Below are 27,969 nucleotides of genomic sequence, written 5' to 3'. Positions count from 1 at the left end.
TAATACTACCGCTAACTAATAGAAACGGTCATGGCGGGAGGAGGGGAAAAGTAGAATCTAGCGAAAGAGCAGAGGGAGAATCAGGAATTAGCTGCTCTTCTGCTACACACACACACAGATTGACGTCTGCCTGCAGATGGATCCCACCGCGCTGGGAGAGGCGGACTCTGCAGCTGAAGATGTTTCCTGCTTCCTTCCTTGCAGGACCTGGGCCTCTGCAACTCGCAGATCCTGGTGTTTCTTCCTGGTCTAGATAATAGCCCTGACTGCGGACACGACTGGCCTCGACGTTCTATTCACATTGATTTGGGGTCTTGTTTCTGCCACAGCACCGGGAGGGGTCAGAGTTTACGAGAGAGGGTTTTTAGCTCCTGAGCGCGGGGCCCGTGGCATCTGAGGGTCGCCGGTGACCGCCGAGCTACCCGAGTCCTCCGAAGCCTGGGCGGCACCGTGGTCAGTTCCAGGATCCGTGGTTAGTTCCAGGATCACCCGTGGCGATCTCAGGTTTGGAGCAACTTCCTGTTCGCTCTGGGCCTTTCCCCGGCGGGAGAAAGGAAGCTGTGGGGGACGTTGATCTGAATTTTCTCGGGTCAGAATTGGAGGCTTTGGTAAAAGTAAGTTTCCCCTCAAGAGGCAGGGTTCATTCAGGACGAATATGGAGTTTTTTCCTTTTCTTTTCCTTTTCATTATGGTGTGGAAGGGTAGGAAGAAGAATGGAAAGAATATTCTTTGTTTTGTAGGACTAAGTTCAATAACGCAATGTCGTTTGAGGAATAATTTGTAACTTAGAAGAAAACCTTCGCTAGCCGTTGGCCGGTTAGCTCAGTTGGTTAGAGCGTGGTGCTAATAACGCCAAGGTCGCGGGTTCGAGCCCCGTACGGGCCAAATTGGAAGTACCGTTTTCTTCCTTCTTTCTCTCTTTTTTTTTTAACCTTCCAGGTGGAAAGTATCCCAGAGTTGCCCTCACTGTCCTGTTTCTTTTGAAGCAGGATCTGGACTTCGCGCAGAGAACTTGTTTCTGAACTGAGTCGGCCGATCAAATTTCCGTGTTAGCTGGGCTGAGTAAACTGATTCCCTCCAGACTGCGGTGTATGGTTTTACTCCGCTATGTACCTTCCCATTCCTCTAGGCACTTCCCCACTCCACCCGTAAGGTAAAGCAACAGCAAGGAGCTGGCAGCGGAAGAGGCACAACCCCTGGCATTTTTTTTTTCCCAGTGGGGGACTTTCTTGGAGTTGAAAGAAAAAAAAAAAAAAAGGATTTTTCAGTTGCTGCCTCTGAAAACAAATGTAAAACCACCCACCCTTCGTATCACTTCAGTCTGGGTCATTCTGCTTTCTTCAGTTCAGTGTGAGAGAAAACAAGATTAAAAAATGAGTAAGAAAATTTTTCAAAAACTTTTATACGTTTTAAGAATGTTTTTATATTGAATACTTATTCTAACACAAAAGAAATACATAATTAAAATATTTTTCTAGTTTTTTTCATAAATAATACATTCACATGGCTCAAAAGCAGAAATTATAAAAAGATACACTGAAAATTTCCATTCCATACATATCCTCCATCAACCCAGTTCTCACCACCACCTCACGCAGGGAAACTCTGTCCTTAATTTCTCATATATCCTTCTGACTTTCTTTATGCATATACATGCAAATATTTACATTGGTTTTTATTTTTCTTCTTTTTTACACAAAAGATTGCGTATTTACTCATGGTCTTGCACTTGTACTTTTTTCTTAGTATATTTTGGATATTCCAAATTGCACTTTCACTTACGTACACTCGTTTTCAAATGAGCTGTTCTCGCCAGCCAGGAGTTGAACATGCAAACTTCCTACCCATTGTACAAAGCGTAGGCTTTTTATAACCTCGGGTAGGGGGTGGGTGGAGATGATAGTCTCAATTTTTTCCTATAATGTTAGCTAAACGTTTTCCTTTTTAAGACACATAGTATTCAAAGAGCTCTGAAGCAGGTCTTCCAAGCTGCTCTATAATCAAAGGAAATTATGTATAATTCTAACAAATATACATTGATCTCTTTCAATCTTCAATATGACAATATATTGTCTTTTATGAAAATATGTGAAGGAAATATTAAGTAGATAAAGCAGGGTATAAAAGACGTGTACTTGCGACCAAGATGGTGGTGTAAAGCACTCAAGGGTGCTGTTCCCCAACAGAATTTTTGAACAACTAGCAAAAACTGGCAGAGCTGAAGGGGACACTGCGGGTCTTCCGTCCTTGCCCGTCCTTGCCCGGCGCGGACATGATTTGGTCGCAAAGGAAAGTGATTTAGTAGCTGGCGGAGAGAGGGACCTCACGGACTCAAAACAAACCGGCCTCCCAGAAGGGTTGTGAGAGCTAGGGGTATGTACATTTTTGGGATCAAAGAAAGTTGGGAGGAACAAGAAGTTCTTCAGAAAGACACAAAGGAAAAACAGAGAGATGATGTTGTTGGATTCTTCAAGAAATGAGAAAAAGATTAGGGAGTCTGATCTAGTTCCATTTGGGTTAACAAAATTGCTTAGGTGTGACTAAAAGGTAAACATTTGGTCTGGAGACTAGTTGGTCATTTGGTCAGGGGAACGTTTAGTTTAGGCTTGGAAGTCTGTTTATTGTTCAGGTTGATCGACACTTCCTTTATTAGAAACATTGACATGATTGGGAAAAAGAGTAAGATTTGACTCAGTGTTATCAGCATAGCCAAGAACTAAGAAACTTAATTGCAAGGGTTTTTACAAAGAATAACAAAGATTTAATGCTGTGTTCCCCTATTAAGGATGGGAACTGAGAAACCTAGTTGTAGGAATAACAAAGAATAATGCAGTGTTCCCATTGTCAAAGATGAGAACTGTGAGACTTAGCTGTAGGGACTTTTTCAGAGCTATCTACCTGGAAATGCCAGGAAAAAGTTCAAGAGTTGCAATACCTGGCTGAGTGCTGGATCAAGAAAATGCGGATTTTAAAAAATTGAAGCCCATAGTGCCCTTACTTTCTCCTTTAAGCACGATGTTGAATGTGTGTGTGTGTGTACATGAATAAATCTATTTTTTAAAATGTTCACACATTGTGTGCAACTTACCCTCATATGGTTCAGGGAAAAATTAAGTATATATGAAGGTAGAAGGAGAAACCAAACAAATGAAGAAAAAATATTAACAATGGGTGAAATTAGATAAAGAGTGTACAGGGGTTCTAGTTATTATTTTTGCACTTCTGTAAATTTGACATTATGTCAAAATAAAACCTTGAAAATGTAAACCCAATGAGCATGTAAATAGACATATCTAGAAAGATATTAAATGATTGTGCTAAATAGTGATTCCCTTTAGATGGTGGGGTTATGGACCATGTTTATTTTCTTCTTTTTACTTTGCCATGCTTTCTTCATGTTCTACAATGAGCTCCTACATATAATACTTGTATAATGTAGAAGTGGGGGGGGGGGGCTTTCAGAAAGAAATGAAGGAGAAAAAAATGAATTGATCTATTTCTAGAGTGTCTGCACTCAATATACCCCCTTTCTTTATGGAAAAGTAAAGGAAGTAAATTACTAAGTAATTAATGCAAAATTCCTAGAAAGACTCTCCCTGCTGCAATAGTGCAATGCAAATAAGGGATGCTCAGAGTTCCTTATCTGTGAATAGAATTATCAGATCCATAGTCCATTTAGTGATGAGGAGAGAAATATTAATTGAAAATGGTACAATTAACATCCTCAGGTAAAATCAGGATGCTGTGAATTTGGTTATTTGAATAAAAAGATGCCTTAGATTATAGTTATCCACTGGTCAAATGATGAACATGCTTTTAAGAAGCAGTGTGAAGAGACAGTTAAAAGGAAATTCTCTAGAGTTATACTTTCAGAATGCTGACCCTAAACACTGTCCTCAGTTTTTCTCTGCAAAATGAGCATAATTACAGTGCCCACTTCCTAAATTATTTAAGTTTAAATATGTTAATTCATATAAAACACATAAACAGTGCCTGGCACATGGTAATTGTTATGTAAGATTTTAGCTACAACCATTATCTTCTAAATATAAAATATTTTTTAAAACCCAGAGCTGAATTATTGTGTAACAATACTGCGATCAACCCAAAAGAGAGGTTCATTTTATCCTCACAAACCCACCTTAATTTCCAAGTCGAATTTATTTTCTTTGCTGCCTATCCTAAGAATCAACTGATTGTTCCACCTCAGATCTGACTTCTCATTTGCCCATGAAAGTTTTTGCCCATTACCATTTCCCAGGTTCATTTTAGAGCTCTTTCATGCTGAGTCTTTTTGTTTGTTTGTTTGTTTTTGTTTTTTTCCAGCTCTGTCTCATTATCAAGCTCACTAGATTTCCCATTATTTCCTTGTGAACACTATTTTGCCCAGGGATACATTTATTTTTTCACTTTAAATTAATTGTTTCTTTAAAAATACTGCTCTTATCCCTTCCAATCACCCATTCTCATCACTCCCAAGAGTTTGAAACTAAGAAGACCCTTTCCCCATCTCTTATTCTTCAATGTGGCCTCCAAGAAGCCAAGTATATCAAAGTCCTCACTTGCTATCAAATGTTATAATTTTTCATTTTTCATCGCAAGTGGTTCCTAGGATTCTCATAGATTCTAAGGAGTGTCCTGCTCCTTTAAGGATATCTTTGAAATTTATGCATATAGGATGTAGTTTCTCACCATCATTTAGGGTTGATACCACCGTTTAGTGCATGCTGTCCAAGCACACTAGACATCCTGCAATGTGCTGAATTGTCCGCACAACCAATTGTCCTGAATTCCAGTATTCCAATAGACTATCAAATGTTCCTCTAGACTTTCATATAAATTATATAAACATACATACACTTAATTCCTGAGCCTATAACCAAACTGTATAAAACATATAAAACACACCAAAAATTGCATGGTTTTAGTATTGCCTAAGATTATATTTTATTTATTTGGAAATTTTTTTTTAATTTTAAATTAACTTTATTTGTCAAAAAAAAAAAACCAAAAAACTAACAAACAAAAAAACATTTCCAAACAAACAAAGCAAAGCAATGGGGAAACAAATATCCTGAAATAACTTCATTCCTTCCAATATGCTCCAATACACTTGGGAATTTTCCCAAGACCTGTTTATCATTTGTAATACCATGGGTAGGTCTGCATTTTAAATTGTTGTATTCACAATGATTTTAGTATATGCATAAGCACTAGATTGCTTTCCTTAGTCTTCTAGGTTATGCTTGAGAATTTACATATTCAAATACATGCTATCATTATAAGTTACTTTCAATTATCTTCTAACAGTCATTCTCTTTTAACATTCTTCTCTAAAATTAAGTTGGAGAATTATGTTGATTTTATTAATTTTTCATATCATATGATTTTATCTATAGTTGTATATTTAAAAGTGAAAGAGCAGACATTTTTTAATAAAATAGGAAGTTCACTTCAGGATAATAAAGAGAGAATTTCAAAATATTTGTTATAAAAATGGGACATCATGAAGGAGTTGAGAATACCTGGTATAGAAGAGTATATTTATAAAACTTTTTATCTCTCTGTTACTTCCCACATTTGTTCAATGTTCGAGTGTTTTATCATTTAATTTTCCTCAAGCATTATCAGATTCTCTTCTAGCCACATTTATCAGATTCTCTTCTAGCATTTTCTCAATCCTGGGTCCTGCTTTATTTGCAAAGAGCTCCCTTACTCTCTGGTCTTCTGCTTTTATTTTGCTTATGAGTTTTTTTGTTTTGTTTTGTTTTGTTTTGCCATGCACAAAATTGTTGCCTTTATGTAGGCAAAATTAAAAATTATTTCTTTTGTGACTGCTGGATTTTGCGCCTTCCCACTTGTGCTTTGAATGTATTATGTACCCCAGAAAAAGCCATATTCTTTGATGTAATCTTGTGGGGCAGACATATTAGTGGGGATTAAGTTGGAACGTTTGGATTAGGTTGTTCGCATGGAAATGCGCCCCACCCAACTGTAGGTGATAACTTTGACAAGATATTTCCATGGAGGCGTGGCCCCACCCATTCAGGGTGGGCCTGGATCAGTGGAGCCATACAAATGAAGTGACAAACAGAAAGAACTCAGTGTGGCTGCAGATGAGAGTGACATCTTGAAGAGGAGCTACAGCCAAGAGGGACACTTTGAAGAACACACTGGAACTGAGAGAGGAGCTTCAGCCTACAGAGACATTTTGGAGACGGCTGTTGAAAGCCGACTTTTGCTCCAGAGAAGCTAAGAGAGGACAAATACCCCAAGCGCAACTGAGAGTGACATTTTGGAGAGAAGCTGAAGCCTAGAGAGGAACGTCCTGAGAAAAAGCCACTTTGAAACCAGAACTCTGGAGCAGACGCCAGCCATGTGCCTTCCCAGCTAACAGAGGTTTTCTGGACATTATTGGCCATCCTTCAATGAAGGTACCCGATTGTTGATGCATTACTTTGGATGCTTTATGGCCTTAAGACTGTAACTGTGTAACCAAATAAACCCCCTTTTATAAAAGCCAATCCATCTCTGGTGTCTTGCATTCTGGCAGCATTAGCAAACTAGACCACCACTCCAAGAGCATGAAAAACAACAACAACAAAAACCTCGCTATGATTTCTTTTAAAAAGTTTTAATTTCTTATACTTATATCAAAACTTTGGTCCAGCTAGAATTTTTTTTGCAATATGTAAGGCATGGATCCAAATCTCTGTTGTTGTTTTCCCTCTTGGCTACCCAATTATATTAACACCACTTATTGAATAATCCATCTCTTCCTTTCACTGATTTGAAATGTCAGCTTTATTACATAAACAAAATCAGACTACTTTAAAGTTACGAGAAGCAGTAGCCTGGTGTCTTTAAACAAGAAAAAGAGCATGGAACTTGAGTCCAAGGATCATCTGTTCCCATTCTGGCTTTCTCATGGACTCTATCTGAACCTCAGTTTCTTCATTTGTAAAATGCAGATGTTAATCCCTAGTTCATAGAGCAGAGGTGAGGATTAAAATCAATAACATTGATAAGAATCTAGCAAAGCTCCTGAAAAACAGTAAATAAATGCTCAATACACGTTAGTTTTCTTTAGGAGAAATATCCTCTTCCTTTAAGAGCCATCCTTATCAGAAACCCAGAAATCAGATACATTCTTGATAAAGTTACATCTGTGTTTTGAGGGCAAGTTCCCAGTTTCCACAGTTGAAACTGAAAGTTCTTCAAAACCCGCCGGCTGCAGAGGTTGTCAGTTTCTCAATCTGCCTTCTGGAATCCGAAATTTTTGAGCAGCTTGGCATTTGTTCTGGGCTTTCCCAGGTAGGAGGCATGAGCCCATCTCTGGAAAGTTGTGTGTGTGTTTCCAATTGCAATCAGCAGGTTTGAGAAAACTAAAGTTTCTCCTAAAAGGCAAGGGTCATTCTTGGCAAAGGGGAAATTTTCTTCTTTTTTTCCCCTCCTTTAGTGTGGATGGGGTGGGAGGAGATAAGAGTAGAGAAATTCTTGTATTTTAATAAATTCCAGAAAGACAATGCTGTTTAGGAGTCCTTTAAAGTTATTAAAGAACAAAAAGGCAGTCTGCATGGTAGCCAGCTCAGGTAGTTAGAGAGCGATGTTAAGGATGTCAAGCTCATGGGTTTGCTTCTCCGTCATCCATGCCCAGCTACAGATCCGATAAATCTCATGAGTTGAGGGTCTGAATCGAAGCTCGGTTGTTTTGTAGGGTTTGGTCATTGGCTCCGTTCATTGCCTCTAATGCCTAGGATCAAGCCATTAAATGCCTAGCAAATTTGTTGCTTTGTGTTTTAAAACAGGTAACATATAAACATTGAAGAGGAAATATGGAGTAAGGGATGAGGGGAGCCGGTGCTTCTCCTTGTCCCTTTCTCCGAGTTTGGCCCACTCGTCTCCTGTGTCCAACAGGAACTGCCCCTCAGGCTTCTTCTTAACAGATATTTGAAAACTGATAGTATGTTTTTCTTTCTAAGATGAATTCAAGCAAATCCCCCTTCTCAAAATTCTGTCAGGCACCCAGGAAGCAAACAAGGACAAGGCCAAAGTCTGACCGACTCTGCTGCTAAAGATACAACAAACAACTCAGATTCACAGAGTTCAATACTTCCATACCAAAAAGAAGTGTAATCAAAAGTGCCAGCTCCCCGGGCCCTCTTCCCAGACACCAAAAAATGATGACACCATAACAAAAGGGGTCTTGTAGCTGCAACAGAATTTATGGAATACCTCATTGCTGACAAGTGAATTTTAAATTGTAGCTAGGCTGTTTTATAGTCTGCAACTATACCCTAAACTGTGACAGGGAATGAAGCCTCATACCTCACCAGAACCTGGGAGACAATGAAAAACTGTCTTATGACACCTTCCCAGGGGAGACAGAGAAGCAAACAGGAGATGGCCTTATAGCAGGTCCTCACAATCCTCTCATCCTCTTGTGTTCCAGAAGGATCACAAGGCATCCGCCAAGACTTGGAGCCAAGCTTTTGCCTGTGTAGCCTACGTGGATATGTGTAACGTCTCCAGGGGAGACAGACTTACACAAAAACAGTGGAAACCACACACACCTATGCAGTATATCTGGATTAAATATATAGGAACCAGGCCTATTGAGAGACTATGGAATGAGTGACCATTCTTAGAATAAAAGAGAACTTTAAAAAAAAAATACTCAAATTAATATACCTGGAAAATGTTTATAAAGGTATCACATCCACATAACATGAGCATCATGCTAAAAGAAAAGAAAAGAAACAGAGGCCAAGAAATAATTCTTAAAGCTTCTCCCATCCTGTTCCTCAAATAAATAGAAGAATTGAAAAATATTGTGGAGGAAATCTTCCAGAATATATATGCCAGAGATAGAATTATGAGAAAATGCAAGAGCCAGTTCTGGAGATCTGATGATCCACTGAGAAAAATCTCAGAAAGGAATGGAGAAGAGGAAATTATCAAATAAGTAATAGAAAAGCTTTCCATAGAGCTGAATAAACACAGGAGTCTTCAGATTGAAAGTCCTTGAAAAGTGCCTAGCATAATAAATTTTAAAAAGACCAAGCTATATTACATTCTAGAAGCCTCCAGGGATGGGGGGTGGGGAGCATCAGGAGCACTTACCCACAATGGAAAGAGATTCTTTCTGCATCAGATGTCTCATCAGCAACACTGGATGGGTGTTAGAAGATAACTGAGTAATACCTCAAAATTCTGAGGGAAAATATTTTTAACACAGAATTGCATAGGTATGCCACCATCAGTCAATGTGAAGTCAGAATAAAAGACATTTATGAAATGGTGACATGTGGTTGACCTACAGTGTATCTCATTTATTTGAATATATACTCCAGGGAGAGGAGGGAGGAAGAGAGAAAGACATGGAACTTGGGAAATGATGACTCCTATCTAGGAGCTCAAAAAGGGAAATCACAGGTTGGCAGCTGTGCGGGAGGCTTAGAACACAACCAACCTGGACTGGATCAGGAGGCTAGAGGACTCAGGAAAGGAGATTTCCCAGAGAGAAGGGGGTCATGCAGATCTTAAGTGAGAGGATGGAAAATAATGATATCAGGATGCATAATTCAGCTGCAAAAAAAGGAGTGGGGTGGGGGAGGGAAGGTATGTGGAAAACATTCAAATTGCCTGAAAAATGAATATAAGATCTCACTTAACAGGAAGGCCAGAGGTAGGGTGGGAGTTTGATTATAGCTCTGACTCTACTTGTCCATGATTGGCTCTGATCTGTTCCCCTCTGGGCATAGATACTACCCTTAGGCTCTATAACCTAATAACTATAGCTAATCTAGCTGCCAGAAGCACCTAGGTCAAAGTGCTTCTTTGTTCATAACTACAACAGAAGTCATAACCCCTCAACCCAATCATGAAACAGATTATGCTAATTTAGCTCCCTTGTCCACCTCTGAACTGATAATAACCAGTAAGGGAATGCGGTATGCTTACGGGCTTAAGTCTAAATTCTTAAATTAATCATCTGTAAGGGTACAGGATTTACATATTTGTCTTACACTAATCAGGAAATACCCTCTGGAACTTAAAATAGGAGCAGAATCTCCTGAATTATTTAGGTTATGTGCATGAGTAGTGAATATCTGAACAAAATCAGGCTTCTATTAAGAAGGAGGAAGAATGAAACGGTTATCAGGTAGCAACTTGGCTAACAATATAGACTGGCTCCCTCTACATCTCTCCAACCCTGCTGTAGTGTACCTTCCTGTACACTAGGAGAAAGGTACAAGGTAAATTTTCCAGACCTTTGCCACTAGGATTCCCTACATGACTTAGCTTCTGTGGAACTGATGCCCTTATGTGAGACTTGCAGAAATGACTAGTGTGAAGCGAAACCTAGGCAGCTGTATTAGTTAGGGTTCTCCTTGGAAACAGAATCAATGAGAGATGTCTCTTATTATCAAATTGTAAAAGTGACTCACGCAACTGCGGGAGCGCACAAGTCCAAATTCTGCAGAGCCGTCAACAAGCTGTCAACTCCAAGGAAGATGTCCGACGAACTCCTCGGGAAACGAACCGACAACTTTGACGAACTCCTCAGGAAACGAACCGGCAACTTTGAAGAACTCAGGAAACGAACCGACAACTCCGACGAACTCCTCAGGAAACGAACTGGCAACTTCGACGAGCTCCCCAGGAAAAGCTTCACTGAGCAGCTGAAGAAGAAGTGAAGGTTCTCTAACTGTCCGGCTTATAAGCCTCCAACTGATCACCCGGACCAAATCCAGCCAATTGCATTCTCTCACTGTGGAAGCACGCCCCTTGATGAGTCATCAGTCAGCTGCAGTCAATTGACTGATGATCCGACAAACCAACCAGCCTCAAATAGCCTCACAGGAATCGTCAGGCCAGTGCCCGCTTGACCAGACAGCTAGGCCACCTAGCCAAGTTGACACATGAACCCAACCATCACAGTCCACCCCTTGTCAACTTGGCAGTCGTACACATCACCTAAAACCATATCTTCAAAATGAACGTTACAGCTTATGCCATATGATAAGGGGATAAGACAGAGAAGAAAGCAAAAATATTTTCTTCACAGACAAATACAAACATAATCATCACAAAACGAGGAGGAAATATTCATATCATCATAGTCCTCGTTTCTGTAACTGGTCACGTGGCCGTAGTTCATATTTATCACGACCTTCTTCCACTACCCATTCCATGTTCCCTTTACCCTCAGCAAGCACTTCAGCTGGCCGTGGTTCTTTGCCTGGTGGGGTGACCCAAACCTTCATTCCTGAAGTTTCTTGGCCATTGGTAGTCCTGCCTGGATTGGGTTGTTGCAGTTTTCCATTGACTTGAATCACGGGGCATGGTAGTACTAAGAGACGCCCCAGGGGATCTCCTGTATGCCAGGAAAACTCTTCTTTACTTCCATTGTGTAGTTGCAGTGCTATTTCCCCTTGATAGTCAGGATCAATCACCCCAGCCAGTACAGTAATCCCCTTACTTGCCTGTTGATTCAGAGGCATAAGAAGCCCAAAGTGGCCAAGTGGCAGCCTTAACTTCCAGTTCAATGGGATTATTGTTGTGTTTCCTGGTGGAAGCACTCCTCCTTTTGGAACCAAGACCTGTAGACCAGCAGAGCTTAAACTTGCAGGGACAGGAAGCAAAAATTTCCCTAGTGGATCACTAGGAGTGATAGTGAGTGGTGCTACTCCTGTTTCCACCCCTTGATTCCTGGACCCATGAATCCTGGCTATGGGAGAAACAGCACCATAGAGTGGACGCTGATTCAGAGCATACACAGCCTCCTGGAGAACACTGCCCCAGCCCTGCAAGGTATTGCCACCTAGTTGGCGCCGTAATTGAGTCTTCAATAGGCCATTCCACCGTTCTATCAACCCAGCTGCTTCTGGATGATGGGGAACATGGTAAGACCACAGAATTCCATGAGCATGTGCCCATCCCCTCACTTCATTTGCTGTGAAGTGGGTTCCTTGGTCCGAAGCAATGCTGTGTGGAATACCATGACGGTGGATGAGGCATTCTGTAAGTCCACGTATTGTAGTTTTGGCAGAAGCATGTCGTGCAGGGAAGGCAAACCCATATCCGGAGTATGTGTCTATTCCAGTAAGAACAAATCGCTGCCCTTTCCATGATGGAAGTGGTCCGATGTAATCAACCTGCCACCAGGTAGCAGGCTGATCACCCCGAGGAATGGTGCCATATCGGGGACTGAGTGTGGGTCTCTGCTGCTGGCAAATTGGACACTCAGCAGTGGCTGTGGCCAGGTCAGCCTTGGTGAGTGGAAGTCCATGTTGCTGAGCCCATGCATAACCTCCATCCCTACCACCATGACCACTTTGTTCATGAGCCCATTGGGCAATGACAGGAGTTGCTGGGGAAAGAGGCTGATTGGTATCCACCAAATGGGTCATTTTATCCACTTGGTTATTAAAACCTTCTTCTGCTGAAGTCACCCTCTGGTGAGCATTCACATGGGACACAAATATCTTCATGTTGTTTGCCCACTCAGAAAGGTCTATCCACATACCCCTTCCCCAGACTTCTTTGTCACCAATCTTCCAATCATGTTCCTTCCAAGTCCCTGACCATCCAGCCAAACCATTAGCAACAGCCCAGGAATCAGTATACAGACGCACCTCTGGCCAGTTCTCTTTCCAAGCAAAGTGAACAACCAGGTGCACTGCTCGAAGTTCTGCCCACTGGGAGGATTTCCCCTCACCACTGTCCTTCAGGGATATCCCAGAAAGGGGCTGCAGTGCTGCAGCTGTCCACTTTCGGGTGGTACCTGCATATCGTGCAGAACCATCTGTAAACCAGGCCCGAGTCTTCTCTTCCTCAGTCAACTGACTGTAAGGAACTCCCCAAGATGCCATAGCTGTGGGCTGGGCAAGAAAAGGTAAGGTGGAAGGAGTGGGGGCCATGGGCATTTGGGCCACTTCCTCATGTAACTTACTTGTACCTTCAGGACCTGCTCGAGCTCTATCTCGTATATACCATTTCCATTTTATGATGGAGTGCTGCTGTGCACGCCCAACTTTATGGCTTGGTGGGTCAGATAACACCCAGCTCATGATAGGTAACTCAGGTCTCATGGTAACTTGGTGGCCCATGGTTAAGCGTTCTGTCTCTACTAAGGCCCAGTAGCAGGCCAACAGTTGTTTCTCAAATGGAGAGTAGTTGTCTGCAGAGGATGGTAAAGCTTTACTCCAAAATCCTAAGGGCCTGCGTTGTGATTCTCCTATAGGAGCCTGCCAAAGGCTCCAAACAGCATCTCTATTTGCCACTGACACTTCCAGCACCATTGGATCAGCTGGATCATATGGTCCAAGTGGCAGAGCAGCTTGCACAGCAGCCTGGACCTGTTGCAGAGCCTCATCTTGCTCCAGTCCCCACTCAAAACTAGAAGCTTTTCTAGTCACTCGGTAAATGGGCCGGAGAGTAGCACACCTAAATGAGGAATATGTTGTCTCCAAAACCCAAAGAGGCCAACTAAACGTTGTGCCTCTTTTTTGGTTGTAGGAGGGGCCAGATGCAGCAGCTTATCCTTCACCTTAGAAGGAATATCTCGACAGGCCCCACACCACTGAACACCTAGAAATTTTACTGAGGTGGAAGGGCCTTGTATTTTTGTTGGATTTATCTCCCATCCTCTGCCACGCAAATACCTTACCAACAAATCTAGAGTAGTTGCTACTTCTTGCTCACTAGGTCCAATCAACATGATATCATCAATATAATGGACCAGTGTGATGTCTTGTGGGAGGGAGAAATGATCAAGATCCCTGCGGACAATATTATGACATAGGGCTGGAGAGTTGATATAACCCTGAGGTAGCACGGTGAATGTAAACTGCTGGCCTTGCCAGCTAAATGCAAACTGTTTCTGGTGGTCCTTGCTGACAGCAATTGAGAAAAAAGCATTTGCCAGATCAATAGCTGCATACCAGGTACCAGGGGATGTGTTGATTTGCTCAAGCAATGATACCACATCTGGGACAGCAGCTGCAATTGGAGTCACCACCTGGTTAAGCTTACGATAATCCACAGTCATCCTCCAAGACCCATCTGTTTTCTGCACAGGCCAAATAGGAGAGTTGAATGGGGATGTGGTGGGAATCACCACCCCTGCATCCTTCAAGTCCTTAAGAGTGGCATTAATCTCTGCAATCCCTCCAGGAATCCGGTATTGCTTCTGGTTCACTACTTTGCTAGGCAGAGGCAGCTCTAGTGGCTTCCACTTGGCCTTTCCCACCATAATAGCCCTCACTCCAGGAGTCAGGGAACCAATGTGAGGATTCTGCCAGTTGCTGAGTATGTCTATTCCAATTATGCATTCCGGCACTGGGGAAATAACCACAGAATGGGTCCGGGGACCCACTGGACCCACTGTGAGACGGACCTGGGCTAAAACTCCATCAATCATCTGACCTCCATAAGCCCCAACTCTGACTGGTGGACCAGAGTGACGTTTTGGGTCTCCGGGAATTAATGTCACTTCTGACCCAGTGTCTAATAATCCACGAAATATCTGATCATTTCCTTTTCCCCAATGCACAGTCACCCTGGTAAAAGGCCGTAGGTCCCCCTGGGGAAGGCTGGGAGGAAGATTAACAGTGTAAATTTTTGGCAATGTGACAGGGTCCTTCTCCAAGGGTACCCGGCCTTCCCTTCATTCAAGAGGCTCTGGATCTGTAAACTGTCTCAAGTCTGGGAATTGATTAAGGGGCCGTGACTCTCTGTTTTTGTAATTCAAGGGAGATTTTTGTTCACGTGGCCTAGAATTCTTCTGCTTATATAGTTCAAACAAGAATTTAGTCGATTGCCCATCTATTTTACTACTTGGTACTCCATGATCCACTAGCCAACGCCATAAGTCTCTGCGAGTCATATTATTTTGATTGCTACTTTGAGCCTGTTTTACATTATGGTAGCCCTGTCCACCTTGTCTGTGGCGATTAACTGCAGCCACTTGGCTTCTGCTGACTCGGGACCCGATTATCCCCATTGTGTTTAAGGATTCCAGCTCAGTGACAGCAGTTCCTACAGTAATATCTGACCTACAGAGAAGGGCGACTACAGAGCTCTTCAGGGATGATGGAGCTAGTTTCACAAATTTATTCCTTACAGTCCTGGTAAAAGGTGTGTCCTCTGGACATTCCAGGACTGTGTGAGCAGGTTTTCCATGATAAATCCACTCTAACATTCCAATCTCTCTAAGCCTTTGAATCCCCTCCTCCACATTATACCAGGGCAGTTCTGGCATTTCAACTTCTGGTAATGCCGGCCACCTTTTGATCCATGTTTCAGCCAGCCACCCAAACAAACTGTTAACACCCTTTCTAACCCCTCGAGCTACAACATTGAATGCAGAATCTCTGCTTAGTGGGCCCATATCAGTAAATTCAGCCTGATCCAACCTTATATTCCTTCCACCATTATCCCACACTCTCAATATCCATTCCCACACATATTCCCCTGGTTTCTGTCTGTATAAGTTGGAAAACTCATACAGTTCTTTTGGAGTATAGCGTACTTCCTCATGGGTCACACTTTGTACCTCACCCTTTGGGGCTTGTTGGGACTTGAGCCTAGTTATAGGTCTTGAAGCAAAAACTGGTGGTGGGGGTGGGTCATGAAAAGAGTTAGAATTATCTCTCAAGCCATTCACCTCAGGGCACTCTGTTGCATTTTCATCTCTTAAAACAGGATTAGTCTCTCCAGACGAAAGAGTGAGGGCTGCTTCCTCAGGGGAGGTGATTACAAGATTAGCAGGCATTGAAGGGTCAATCTCCTTAGGTGGGAGTTGCGTGGCAGGCTCCTTAGGGCAGACTGGAGGCAGAGAAGCTGTTTCCCCAGGACAGCCCTCTACAGGTAAATCTAACAATGACCCAGCAGAATCCAGGGTTCCAATGTCCTCACTGTCATTATTATCAATCCATATGTCTCCATCCCAAGTTTCTGGGTCCCATTCTTTTCCAATCAATGCCTTTACTTTAACAGCAGACACCCTGAGAGGTTGAGATTTTAGTTTACGCTGTAAATGTGCTACTCGCACAATAAGAGACTGCGTCTGATTTTCAGAAACCTCCAGTCTGCGGGCACAGGAAATAAGATTTTCTTTCAGGGCACAGATGGAACTCTTTACATCTGTCATACGGCATTCAAGTTTTGAATTTGAAGCCTTTAGCTCATCCCTTTCTCTTACAACTGTATCCAAAGTATCTAAGAGCAGCCAGCCAACATCATTATACTTCTTAATACTGCAAAACTCTGTGAAAGTGTCGAAAACGCTGTCACCCAGAGCCTCGCTTCGTACTAGAGCACAATTAGGAGAATCAAATGGTGCTATTTTGCGTATTTCCTTTGCCAACTCCTGCCATGGACTCTTAGTACCCTCTTGATTATTGGAAATAGAGTCATTAGTGCCTCTGAATCTAATCAGAGTAGAAAACAAGTTGTAAAAGCCCATTTTAAGATTCCGTTTCTCAAGAACCACTTCCGGTACCAAGTTGTATTAGTTAGGGTTCTCCTTGGAAACAGAATCAATGAGAGATGTCTCTTATTATCAAATTGTAAAAGTGACTCACGCAACTGCGGGAGCGCACAAGTCCAAATTCTGCAGAGCCGTCAACAAGCTGTCAACTCCAAGGAAGACGTCCGACGAACTCCTCGGGAAACGAACCGACAACTTTGACGAACTCCTCAGGAAACGAACCGGCAACTTTGAAGAACTCAGGAAACGAACCGACAACTTTGACGAACTCCTCAGGAAACGAACTGGCAACTTCGACGAGCTCCCCAGGAAAAGCTTCACTGAGCAGCTGAAGAAGAAGTGAAGGTTCTCTAACTGTCCGGCTTATAAGCCTCCAACTGATCACCCGGACCAAATCCAGCCAATTGCATTCTCTCACTGTGGAAGCACGCCCCTTGATGAGTCATCAGTCAGCTGCAGTCAATTGACTGATGATCCGACAAACCAACCAGCCTCAAATAGCCTCACAGGAATCGTCAGGCCAGTGCCCGCTTGACCAGACAGCTAGGCCACCTAGCCAAGTTGACACATGAACCCAACCATCACAGCAGCTCTCTTGACAAGTATAGTTGTTGGGTATTTTAGTTTATCTACAGCTTCTGTGGCAGAGAGACTAGTTTTGTGGAACAGGCAGTGGCAGCAGTGGAATTTTTACTGAAACAGTTTCATGGTATGATTGGGTATGTCGCCTGGCTGGGTGATTCCAGCAGTGTGGTATCCATGCTTGGTTCTGGCCCTCCCAGCAATTCTGTGAACCTACAATAAATCTGTACTGATTTACACTAGTTAAAGTGGATTCTGTTTTCTGCCACTAAGAATCCTGAATAGTTATCAACATTGTTAGCTGCCAACATGATAAAAGCAAATAGTAGGAAATAAAGGCAAACGTTTTTTAGTAAAAAAAAAAACCAAACATATCAAAGCTATGGTCCCTATTTGAAGCAAAGTAAAATTTAAAAGAGTTTAGGCAATTGATGGAGTATAAGATAATACGTTATAAGTTTCAGTGGCTGAGAGACTCCAAAAGGAGCGGAGAGGTCACTCTGGTGGGCACTCTTATGCACAATATAGACAACCCTTTTTAGTTTCTAATGAATTGGAATAGCTAGCAGTAAATACCTGAAACTATCAAACTATAACCCGGAACCCCTGAATCTTGAAGACGATTGTATAACAATGTAGCTTATGAGGGGTGACAATGGGATTGGGAAAGCCATATGGACCACACTCCCCTTTGTCTAGTTTATGGATGTGAGTAGAAAAACGGGGCGGGAGGGGACCTAAAGGAAGAATGGGGGGGCAATTTTTTACTCTTGTTTTTTTTTTATCCCTTTCTTTCACTTTTTCTGGTACAAGGAAAATGTTAAAAAAAATTGATCGGGGTGATGAATGAAAAACTATATGATGGTAATGTGATCAGTGGATTGTATACTTTCAATGATTGTATGGTGTGTGAATAAATCTTAATAATAAAAAAAAAAGCATACCACTATGGAATTACCAAAAAAAAAAAACAAAAAAAAACTAGGCATTGCTAAAACACTTTCATAATGAATATGAAAATTATGTAGAAATAGAGAATACTACAAGAAAAACCTATGTACACTGTACATTCTTTTATTAAATCTAAGAATATTTTCTAGAGTTCTTAAAGATTGGATACATGATGTCAGAAAAGACAATTTCACCTCCTGAATTTTAAAGGTAACCAAAAAGATAAAGGTCCAATTCATAATACACAATACTATTGTGTCCACAATCTACAGAATGTTAGAGCACAATATAACAAACACTTGTTTATTAGCAATACTCAAATTTATCACTTACATTGTGCTTTTTTCCTAATAATTTCCCTAAGTATTTGAATTTGGTATGCTAAAATAAAAGTCAAATTTTACAAAGCAGTTTACTTTGATCTTTAATTTTCATACTTCCAATCTCTGTAAATTTCCTGATACACATGGTGAAAAATAAGTAATTTATTTTAATCTGTACTGAAAAAATTATTTTATGACATTTATATCCTGTTTCCCAAGCTTGATTTATTACCAGGTTTTTGAGAGAAATGCATGAAGTAATAAAACACATCTTTTCTGGGAACAAAAATTACCAGGTAAAAATATCATAGTTCTCTATGTAGGAAACATGGTTAGGGTTTTGAAATAATTTTTTTATTATAATTTTTTTTAGCTACAAAAGTAACATAAGATCACAGCTCCTCATTCTTACCAATTGGAGGCACAAGGTCCAGTTTTGAGCAGGATGGAGAGGGCATAAATACCAACCCCACCCCTCCACTGGTCTATATGTTTCTTAAGAGGTAGAAGTGAGTCTGGAAAGAGAAAAGAACATGAGCCCAGAAGCAGGACTCTGGGCTCTGGATGCTTATTGATCAGGTCCCTTAGGACTTTTTTTTTTTTTTTAACATTTTCATTGAGATATATTCACATACCAGACAATCTATCCAAAGTGTACAGTCAATAGCTCACGGTATAATCACAGAGTTGCACATTTGTCACCACAATTTTAGAACATTTTCATTACTCCAAAAAAGAAAAACTCCATACCCCTTATATCTTAGCATTGGTGTGGCACCCTTGTTACAATTGATGAAATATTAAAATATTATTAACTACTGTCAAAAAAAAAAGATAGTACCTTGACATTAGGAACATTGTAAATGACTCCTTTTTTGAATGATTGTTCCAATTTGCTAATCTTGCCATTGTGCAAAATACCAGAAATGGATTGGCTTCACTGAAGGATGGCCACTGGCTTCTGGAAAACCTCTGTTAGCTGGGAAGGCACGTGGCCGGCATCTGCTGATCCTGGGTTGTGTTCCAGCTCCTCTCTCAGCTCCTGTGTGTTCTTGGTTCTTTTTCCCAGGATGTTTCTCTCTAAGCACATGCGGGTCCTGTCTTAGCCTATCCCAGGGCAAACTCTGGGCTTCATCTTTCTTAACTTCTCCAGAGCAAACTCTGGGATAGTAAAAGTCAGCTTTCATTGGCTGTCTCCAAAATGTCTCTCTCAGCTGCAGCACTGAGCTCCTTCTGTCTGAGCTCTTATAGGGCTCCAGTAAACTAATCAAGACCCATGCTGAATGGGCAGGGCCACATCTCCATGGAAATAATCTAATCAAAGGTATTACCCACAGTTGGGTGGGTCACATCTCCATGAAAACATCCTAATCCAAAGATTCCAACCTAATCAACACTAATATATCTGCCACAACAAGATTGTATTAAAGAACATGGCCTTTTGGGGGACATAATACATCCAAACTGGCAGAATGACTTACTGCCCTATGAGTCTTATCCATCATAGATCAGCCTGCAAACTCTATTCCACTATGTATCTTGACCTTGTTACTCTTCTATCTGATTGACCATCACCATGTTTCTCTCTCTCCTTTCCTATAATCTCCTACCCCAGCTGTAGCATAACTACAATGCCAGCTTTTGTTGAGCTTGCCCTCCCCTTCTTCCAGCTTCCGCCTGGTGCTGGTTGGAGTGGTGCTCAAGGAGGGCACCTTGCTTAACTCAGGCCAGGCCAGAAAGAGAGAATCATGATGCCCTGGCCAGAGACCCCTGGGACTGGCCTCTGGGTTCCCAACTCTGCATCCCTCTTACTATGTAACCTGACCCCTCGCTTCTGGCCATCACCACTGTCAGCAATGAGGCAGTCCTGTAGCAGGGCAGGGTAAATCTAAAAAGCCTGTCCGGCAGGTGTACTGACCCCATTTCCTCATTCCTGCTATCTGATCCTGTGCCCCAGTTTTGATAACTGACTTCTATGTGGTTATGGTGAGGCTCAACCTGTTCCCCATTTCTGCTAGGACTCTGACTTGATAATTTGCCTAATACCTCACTTTCTAAAGGTGGGGACTTCCCTAGCTCCCACTAGTCCAACCCAGGTCTATGGTCTCAATCTTAAAACCCATCCAGAACTGAAGAGATCTGCCTCTCAGGAGAACTTTTTGCTGTAGGACTTGTTGGAGTGGGTTCTTTCCTGTACTATCCCACAGCAATAATCTTTTTTTCTTTACCCACATCTACTTCTTATGTCCCTCATTTCCCCTTTTATATCTGTTACTTTCCACATTCCTTGGTTTTGTTTTTGCTTCACTATTCTATTCTAGTGGCTTTACCTACTACTACCATCATCAGAGACAGAGACCTTCACATTCCTAGTTCTTCTTTATTGTCCTACTCCTTCATTCAAACAAATTTCTTATGCCAGAAATCATGGTCTGCGTTGTTTCTTACAGTTGATCACTTTTTATACACATATGCTAACATTTTTCTCCTAATATTACACTCACCTCTCCTCCTGGGATCTTACTCGACTCATGGCCCTACTCATATATTGTGTAAAAGAGCTCCTAATGCATGAGTGTGTGATGGTGGTGGGGTCATCATCCTGTCATGCAGATAATGACTGTTTATGTGGTGTGCTGTCCAGCTGGGGAAATAAGGAACAAGAATATTGAATATGCTCCAAAGCAAGAAATTCCTAGGAAAACTGATCTACATGGCGAGACAACTAGAAGACAAAATGGGGCACTCCTTATGAGCATGATCACAGCCAAAGTATGGACTTTGATGGCCATTTAGAGCAGCATTGGGAAAACCCTAAAGGAAGGAGATGATAAGCATACCATAGACACTGTCCTTAGTGCACACTGGGGAACACACATGAAGAGGAAACCTTATCCGCATAATATATGGAAAGACCTTCAATCAGAAGCCAAGCTTTATAAATAATCCAAAATGGAGTAGGTCTTCATAGATGTAAATAAAATAGAAAAATTAACTTTCACATAAAAAATACCTTTTGCTGTGCAAGAGGACCTGCTATGGAAGAAATCTATTAACTGTACTTGAAAGTGGAAATCCTTCCCATCAGAGCTCACCTCTCCTTTGACATCAGGGTCTGAAGCAGAGAAATGTTATATTCCTATGTGGTTTCTTACCAAGAAGTTCAATGCAATTCTTATCCTTGTTTCTCTATAAGTAAGGTGCATCCATCCCCCATTCCGTGGCTTTTTTTTAAGATTTTCTCCTTCTTTTTGGTTTCCTGCATTTTGAATATGGTATGCCTATGCTCAGATTTTTTCGTGTTTATCTTATTTTGTGTTCTGTGAGCTTTATGGATTTCTGATTTGGCATCTGGCATTAATTTTGGACACTTCTCAGCCATAATTACTTCAAATATTTCTTCTGCTCCTTTCTCTCATTCTTCTCCTCATATTCTCATTACACATATAGTATACTTTTTGTAATTGTCCCACAGTTCTTAGATATTCTTTTCCATTTATTTTCATTCTTTTTTCTTTGCTTTTCAGTTTGGGAAGTTTCTACTGACATATGTTCAAGCTTACTGATTCCATCCTTGACTGTGTTCAGTCTAGTGATGAACCCATCAAAGGCATTCTACATTTGTTAGTGTTTTTGATTTCTAGCATTCCCTTTTGATTCTTTCTTAGAGTTTCCATCACTCTGCTTACATTACCCATCTGTGCTTGTATGTTGTCCACTTTTTCCATTAGAGCCCCTAGCATATTAATTATACTTATTTTAAATTTCTGGCCTGATAATTCCAAAATCCACATCTGAGTCTGGTTCTGATGGTGCTTGCTTTATCTCTTCAGACTGCACTTTTTCTTGCCTTTTAGCATGTCTTGACTTTTTTGTTGTTGTTGAAAGCCAGATAACATATTGGGTAATAGGAGCCGAGGAAAATAGGCCTTTATTATGAGGTTTTATGATTATCTGGCTAGGAATCTGGCTATATGTAATATTTGCTGCAAGTGTAGATGTCAAGGGTTACTTTTCTCCTCTCTCTTCCAGAAGCATGAGAAGATTTTTCTCCATCTTCACGGTAAGAACCTAGGAGGGATTCTGGAGTTAAAAATCATTAAAGGTGGTGTGCCAGTTTGTATACATTATGTCCCCCAGAAAAAGCCTTATTCTTTAATGCAATTTTGTAGGGGCAGATGTATTTATGTTGATTAAGCTGGAATCTTTGGGTTAGGTTGTTGCCATGGAGATGTAACCCACCCAACTGTAGGTGATAACTCTGATTAGATAATTTCCATGGAGGCATGGCCCCACCCATTCAGCATGGGCCTTGATCAGTTCACTGGAGTCCTATAAAAGCTCAGACAGGAGCTCACTGCTCACTGCAGCTGAGGGAAACATTTTGAAGACTGGAACTGGAAGTTGGAAGCTGACATTGACATTTTGGAGAACACCATTTTGACATGTAACCTGGGAGCAAGCCAACGCCAGCCATGTGCCTTCCCAGGTAACAGAGGTTTTCCAGATGCCAACGGCCTTTCTCCAGTGAAGGTACCCTTTGTTGACGTCTTATCTCGGACACTTTATGGCCTTAAGACTATAACTATGTAACCAAATAAACCCCTTTTATAAAAGCCAATCCATTTCCGGTGTTTTGCAAAATGGCAGCGTTAGCAAACTGGAACAGGTTGGGTAGGATGGGGTGGGGTGGGCAACAGGAGTTTTTAAATTTTCAAGTTAGTCCACACCTGGCCTCCAGGAATTAGTCAATTAAAAGTGTTGGTCTAGAAGTTTCTGCTCCTGGTAAGCGGTGATTCTCTGTTTTCACTTGTCTCTACAGATTTCAGGGTGGCAGTTTGCCCCGTGGTCTCAGTTTTCTGATGGATCTAAGAAGAGTTGTTGCTCTTCAGTTTGTTCAGCTTTTTTCATGTTGTGAGGATGGGAGTAATGACTTCCAAGCTCTTTACATTTGTCATGAAAACCGGACAAGATAATGTTTTCTTGAAAGCAGAATTTCAAAACCAGATTATCTGTTATAGGAAGCCTCACACTGTTTGGAAATCTTTGTCTGAAACTCAGCTGCACGAATGGGCTTTTGAGACTCCTTCATTCTCCGCCTGCTCCTTCCCTGATTTTGGTTTGTTGTTAGCCCTGCTTTTGTGGGAGCAGTAGTAGAGACAGATGATTTCTCTATCTCTTTCTCAGTGCACAACATTCAACCAAGTCCTAGAAATGTTTTCTTTCAAAATGAGCACATGTGACAATTCTCCAAAGCCAGGGGGAAGTTGGAAACATTGGGGTCTGTGGCAACCCATGGCCTGAGCAAAAGAGGCCTGCAGATCCTTAGTGCACAGCAGTCTGCATGACCTAGGCAGCTAAATGTTTAATCTATTGTCTTTTTAAACCAGTAAAGAGAAAAAGGGTAAATTGATCTTAAAATGTAACTTTATGCAAGCAGGCAGGAAGTGAGAGGCTCTTATTCTCACAAAAAGAGCAAAATGTAATTGTTCAAGTGTTATTCTAGTCCTTCCTGCACCATCCCCCAGGTCAGAATGAACTGTTCCTGCCATCTGTGCTCCCCGCACCCTTAGGAAGGCCTTTGCCTTAAACTCTTATAAAAGGCTTTCTGTACTTTTTACATCACTCGGTCATCTTCCCTGTGAATGCGATGCCTGCCCGGCCTGAGAGAGCCGTCATGATCTCTCCATGACTTTTCACCCTTTAAGTAAGCCCTGAATAAAAGTTCATGTATCAGAAAATGCTTGTTGTCTTCTTTGGCATCTGGACTGGCATGGCCCTCTTGGGCTGCAACAATTGGCACAGCCAGCCTGAGAATTAAATAGCTGCCAGCCGGAGACAAAGGAGATCCCAGGCACTGATGCCATGAACTTGGGGAGGGGAAAGGAAAAGGCCCCGGGTGGGATACCGGGGAGGCCTGTGACGTCTATGTGGGAAGGGCTGCCCACCCTCCCAGTGGAATGGATGTCTATGGGGGGAGGTGTGGCAACCCTCCTAGACGAGTGGAATCTGCTGAGGGAGTATGGAAATGTTTATAACTCTCTTGCTGGACAAATAGCTGTCCTGTATCAGGCCACAGGACCACTGGAGATTCAGAAAGAAAAAAAAGGCCACCAGATTGTGGCTGCGGTGGGTTGGCCATTGTTAGAGGCTGTATGCACCACTACAGAGGAAGCTTTAGCAGCTAAGGTGGCTGTAAACCACCTGGGGGGTAAATTAAAGCTAGAAAAAGATATGAGGCTAGCACAAGTGGGATTGAAAGAGGCTCTGGATAAATGTTTAGCAACATTGGAATACCAGCACGCTAGAGTAACAGGGCATAAGCTGCCCAAAAGGCAAGTTAGGCGTATCCTGGCTTCCCCTGACTGGAAACGTAAAGTGTGGGACCCTGTTGATTCCTCATCAAAAGATGATGTGCCCCTGTCTGACTGGGAAATTGATACCAAGGAAAGTAGGTGTACTTGACCTCTGTTCCAACAAAGGGTTAAAGGAGAGGCAGTTCAGCACCCTGATCCCCCATGGAAGGAAGAAGGTGGGGCAGTAGCTGCAGCTTCTAATCAGAAGGTGCTCATTTCATCCTGGGAGTTTTTTTCCCGGATGAATTAAGAGATATTAGTAACCAATATTGACAAAGACCTAGAGAGCCATTAGCAAACTGGTTACTCCTGTTTCATTTTGTGTTAAACCTTGCTAATATGTTATTTAGAATATTTTTAGATTTTTTCCAGTCAACCTGTGTTAGGCTTCACATGGGTAAAACAACAATGGACATTTGTTGTGCTTCCACAGGAAACCTTCAAATGTGGAAACCTCCAGAAGAGCCTGACTACTCTATCAAGTTCTTGGGTATTTTCTGGTTAGATAAAACTAAGGCTATTCCTTCAGCTTTTGTTGTTAAAATGCAAAGTTATCCCACATTGCTTACTTCTGAACAGTTGATGGCTTTTCTTGGTTTGTCAAGTTATTAAGTGTTTATACTTTATATAGTATGAATTTTAAAACCTTTGTATACCCTAATTAGAAAAGGAAAAGTGTGGAAATAGGATTTTCCACAGTGGGCTGTGTTTAAAAAGACTAAGTGAACTATTATGCAAGCACAGACTTTAAGGGGGGTGGACTCCGATATACCCTGTGATTTGGATGTGGCCAGTGCCAATATTGGCTTTGGGTGGGGTTTGTGGCAAAGGCAACAAGCTAAATGTGTACCTGTTAGATTCTGGTCCCAACTATGGAAGGGCACAGGACTCAGATATAGCCCTTTAAAAGAGCAATTGTGGGACTTGGGCAAGATGGAGGCATAGAGAGGAGTGGAAGCTAAGCAGTCCCCCTGGAACAACTACAAAAAACCAGAAACAACTAGTAAATAATCCAGAATAACTGCGGGGGAACAAACAAGACCATCCACTCATCATACACCAACCTGAATTGGGAGGAATGCCTGAGAACACAGCATAAAATCTGTAAGTAAAACCTGCGGATCCAAGTCACAAGACCCCCTCCCCCATAGCCCGAGCTGCAAAGCCTTGTGGTGCCAGAGAGAAGCTCTCTCCCAGCAAGTGAATATAGCTCAGCTGAGCTCCAACTGGGGTTTTCAGTAGTGAGTGTGAACTGCTCACTACAGCTACGCATCCCCAAAAAACAGACAGAGGCTTTGGGTGACAACTGACCTGGGATAGCCGGAGGGTCGCCTTGGACTGGGTCTGAAGGGGACTATCTGTTTCTTTTTCAGCTCAGTGGAGAAAGCCCCAGTCATTTTCAGTTTCCAGGGCTGTGACTCGGGGAAGGGTGGAGACAACACAAGCAGAGAGTGAGACCATTGAAATGCTAATGACCTCCACCTGAGGGGTCTGTCTTCTCTAGGAGGAAAGGGCTGGGGCCCTTTCCATTCAGAACCAGACCCCAGAGCCTGGGGGAACACGGCCATACCTCCTCACACCAGTCAAGAATTATAGGCTAACAGGCATCACCTGCTGGGCAGAAAAGCACAGTGACCCGAGGCATCAAAGGGTGGAGCAATTTTCTAAGACACCCCCACAGGGAAACCAGATACTGAATATTTCTTCCCTCTGGGACCTGAGCCTGTTCTGGTCTGGGAAAACTTGATTTGGATAACCAAGGAAACCATGCCTAGACAACAGAAAATTACAACCTACACTAAGAAAAACAAAGTTATGGCCCAGTCAAAGGAACAAACATACACTTCAACTGAGATACAGGAATTTAAACAACTAATGCTAAATCAATTCAAAAAGTTTAGAGAAGATATTGCAAAAGAGATAGAGGCTGTAAAGGAAGCACTGGGCATGTATACGGCAGAAATCAAAAGTTCAAATAAACAATTAGTAGAATCTATGGAAATGAAAGGCACAACACAAGAGATGAAAGACACAATGGAAACATACAACAGCAGATCTCAAGAGGCATAAGAAAACACTCAGGAACTGGAGAACAAAACACCTGAAAGCCTACACGCAAAGGAGCAGATGGAGAAAAGAATGAAAAAATATGAGCAACGTCTCCGGGAACTCAAGGATGACACAAAGTACAATAATGTATGTATCATTGGTGTCCCAGAAGGAGAAGAGAAGGGAAAGGGGGGCAGAAGCAATAATAGAGGAAATAATTAATGAAAATTTCCCATCTCTTATGAAAGACATAAAATTACAGATCCAAGAAGCGCAGCATACTCCAAACAGAAGAGATATGAATAGGCCTATGCCAAGACACTTAATAATCAGATTATCAAATGTCAAAGACAAAGAGAATCCTGAAAGCAGCGAGAGAAAAGCAATCCATTACATACAAAGGAAGCTTAATAAGACTATGTGTGGATCTCTCAGCAGAAACCATGGAGGCAAGAAGGAAGTGGTGTGATATATTTAAGATATTGAAAGAGAAAAACCGCCAACCAAGAATCCTGTATCCAGCAAAGCTGTCCTTCAAATATGAGGGAGAGCTCAAAATATTTTCTGACAAACAGACAATGAGAGACTTTGTGAACAAGACACCTGCCCTACAGGAAATACTAAAGGGAGCACTACAGGGTGATAGAAGACAGGAATGTGTGGTTTGGAACACAATTTTGGGAGATGGTAGCACAACAATGTAAGTACACTGAACAAAGGTAACTATGAATATGGTTGAGAGAAGAAGGTGGGGAGCATGTGAGACACCACAAGAAAGGAGGAAAGATAACGACTGGGAGTGTGTAACTTGGTGAAATCTAGAGTATTCGACAATTGTGATAAAATGTACAAATATGTTCTTTTACGAGGGAGAACAAGCAAATGTCAACCTTGCAAGGTGTTAAAAATGGGGAGGCATTGGGAGAGGGATGCAATCAGCATAAACTAGAGACTGTAACTAATAGAATCATTGTATTATGCTTCCTTTAATGTAACAAAGGTAATATACCAAGGTGAATGCAGATAAGAGGGGGGGGGATAGGGGAGGCATGTTGGACACTTGACATTGGTGGTATTGTCTGATTCTTTATTCTACTTTGATTTAAGGTTATTTTTCCTTTTGCTGCTTCCTAGCTGTCATTTTTTTTTCCTCTTTCTTTTGCCTCTCTACCTTCTTTGACTCTCCCTCCTGCCTTGTGGAAGAAATGTA

At 41.9% G+C, this 27,969-nt stretch overlaps 1 protein-coding gene and 1 non-coding gene across 2 annotated transcripts; one reads left to right on the top strand and one right to left on the bottom strand.

The window, feature by feature from the left end:
- Window positions 1-348: 348 nt before the first annotated feature.
- LOC119540795 lies at window positions 349-15,918 on the bottom strand (the record flags this gene model as incomplete). Its single annotated transcript, XM_037844736.1, is given in 4 exon segments — window positions 349-558; window positions 11,619-13,442; window positions 13,445-14,514; window positions 15,894-15,918. Coding segments are annotated over 4 exon segments (3,129 nt in total), but the record flags the coding sequence as incomplete, so codon positions are not given.
- TRNAI-AAU lies at window positions 812-885 on the top strand. Its single transcript has one exon. It is a non-coding gene; the product is annotated as a tRNA-Ile (tRNA).
- Window positions 15,919-27,969: the final 12,051 nt, after the last annotated feature.

This window comes from Choloepus didactylus, chromosome 7, assembly GCF_015220235.1.
Source record: "Choloepus didactylus isolate mChoDid1 chromosome 7, mChoDid1.pri, whole genome shotgun sequence".
NCBI lineage: Eukaryota > Metazoa > Chordata > Mammalia > Pilosa > Megalonychidae > Choloepus > Choloepus didactylus.
Note: the sequence above shows the minus strand (reverse complement) of the source record. Positions and strands in the feature narration are given on the sequence as shown.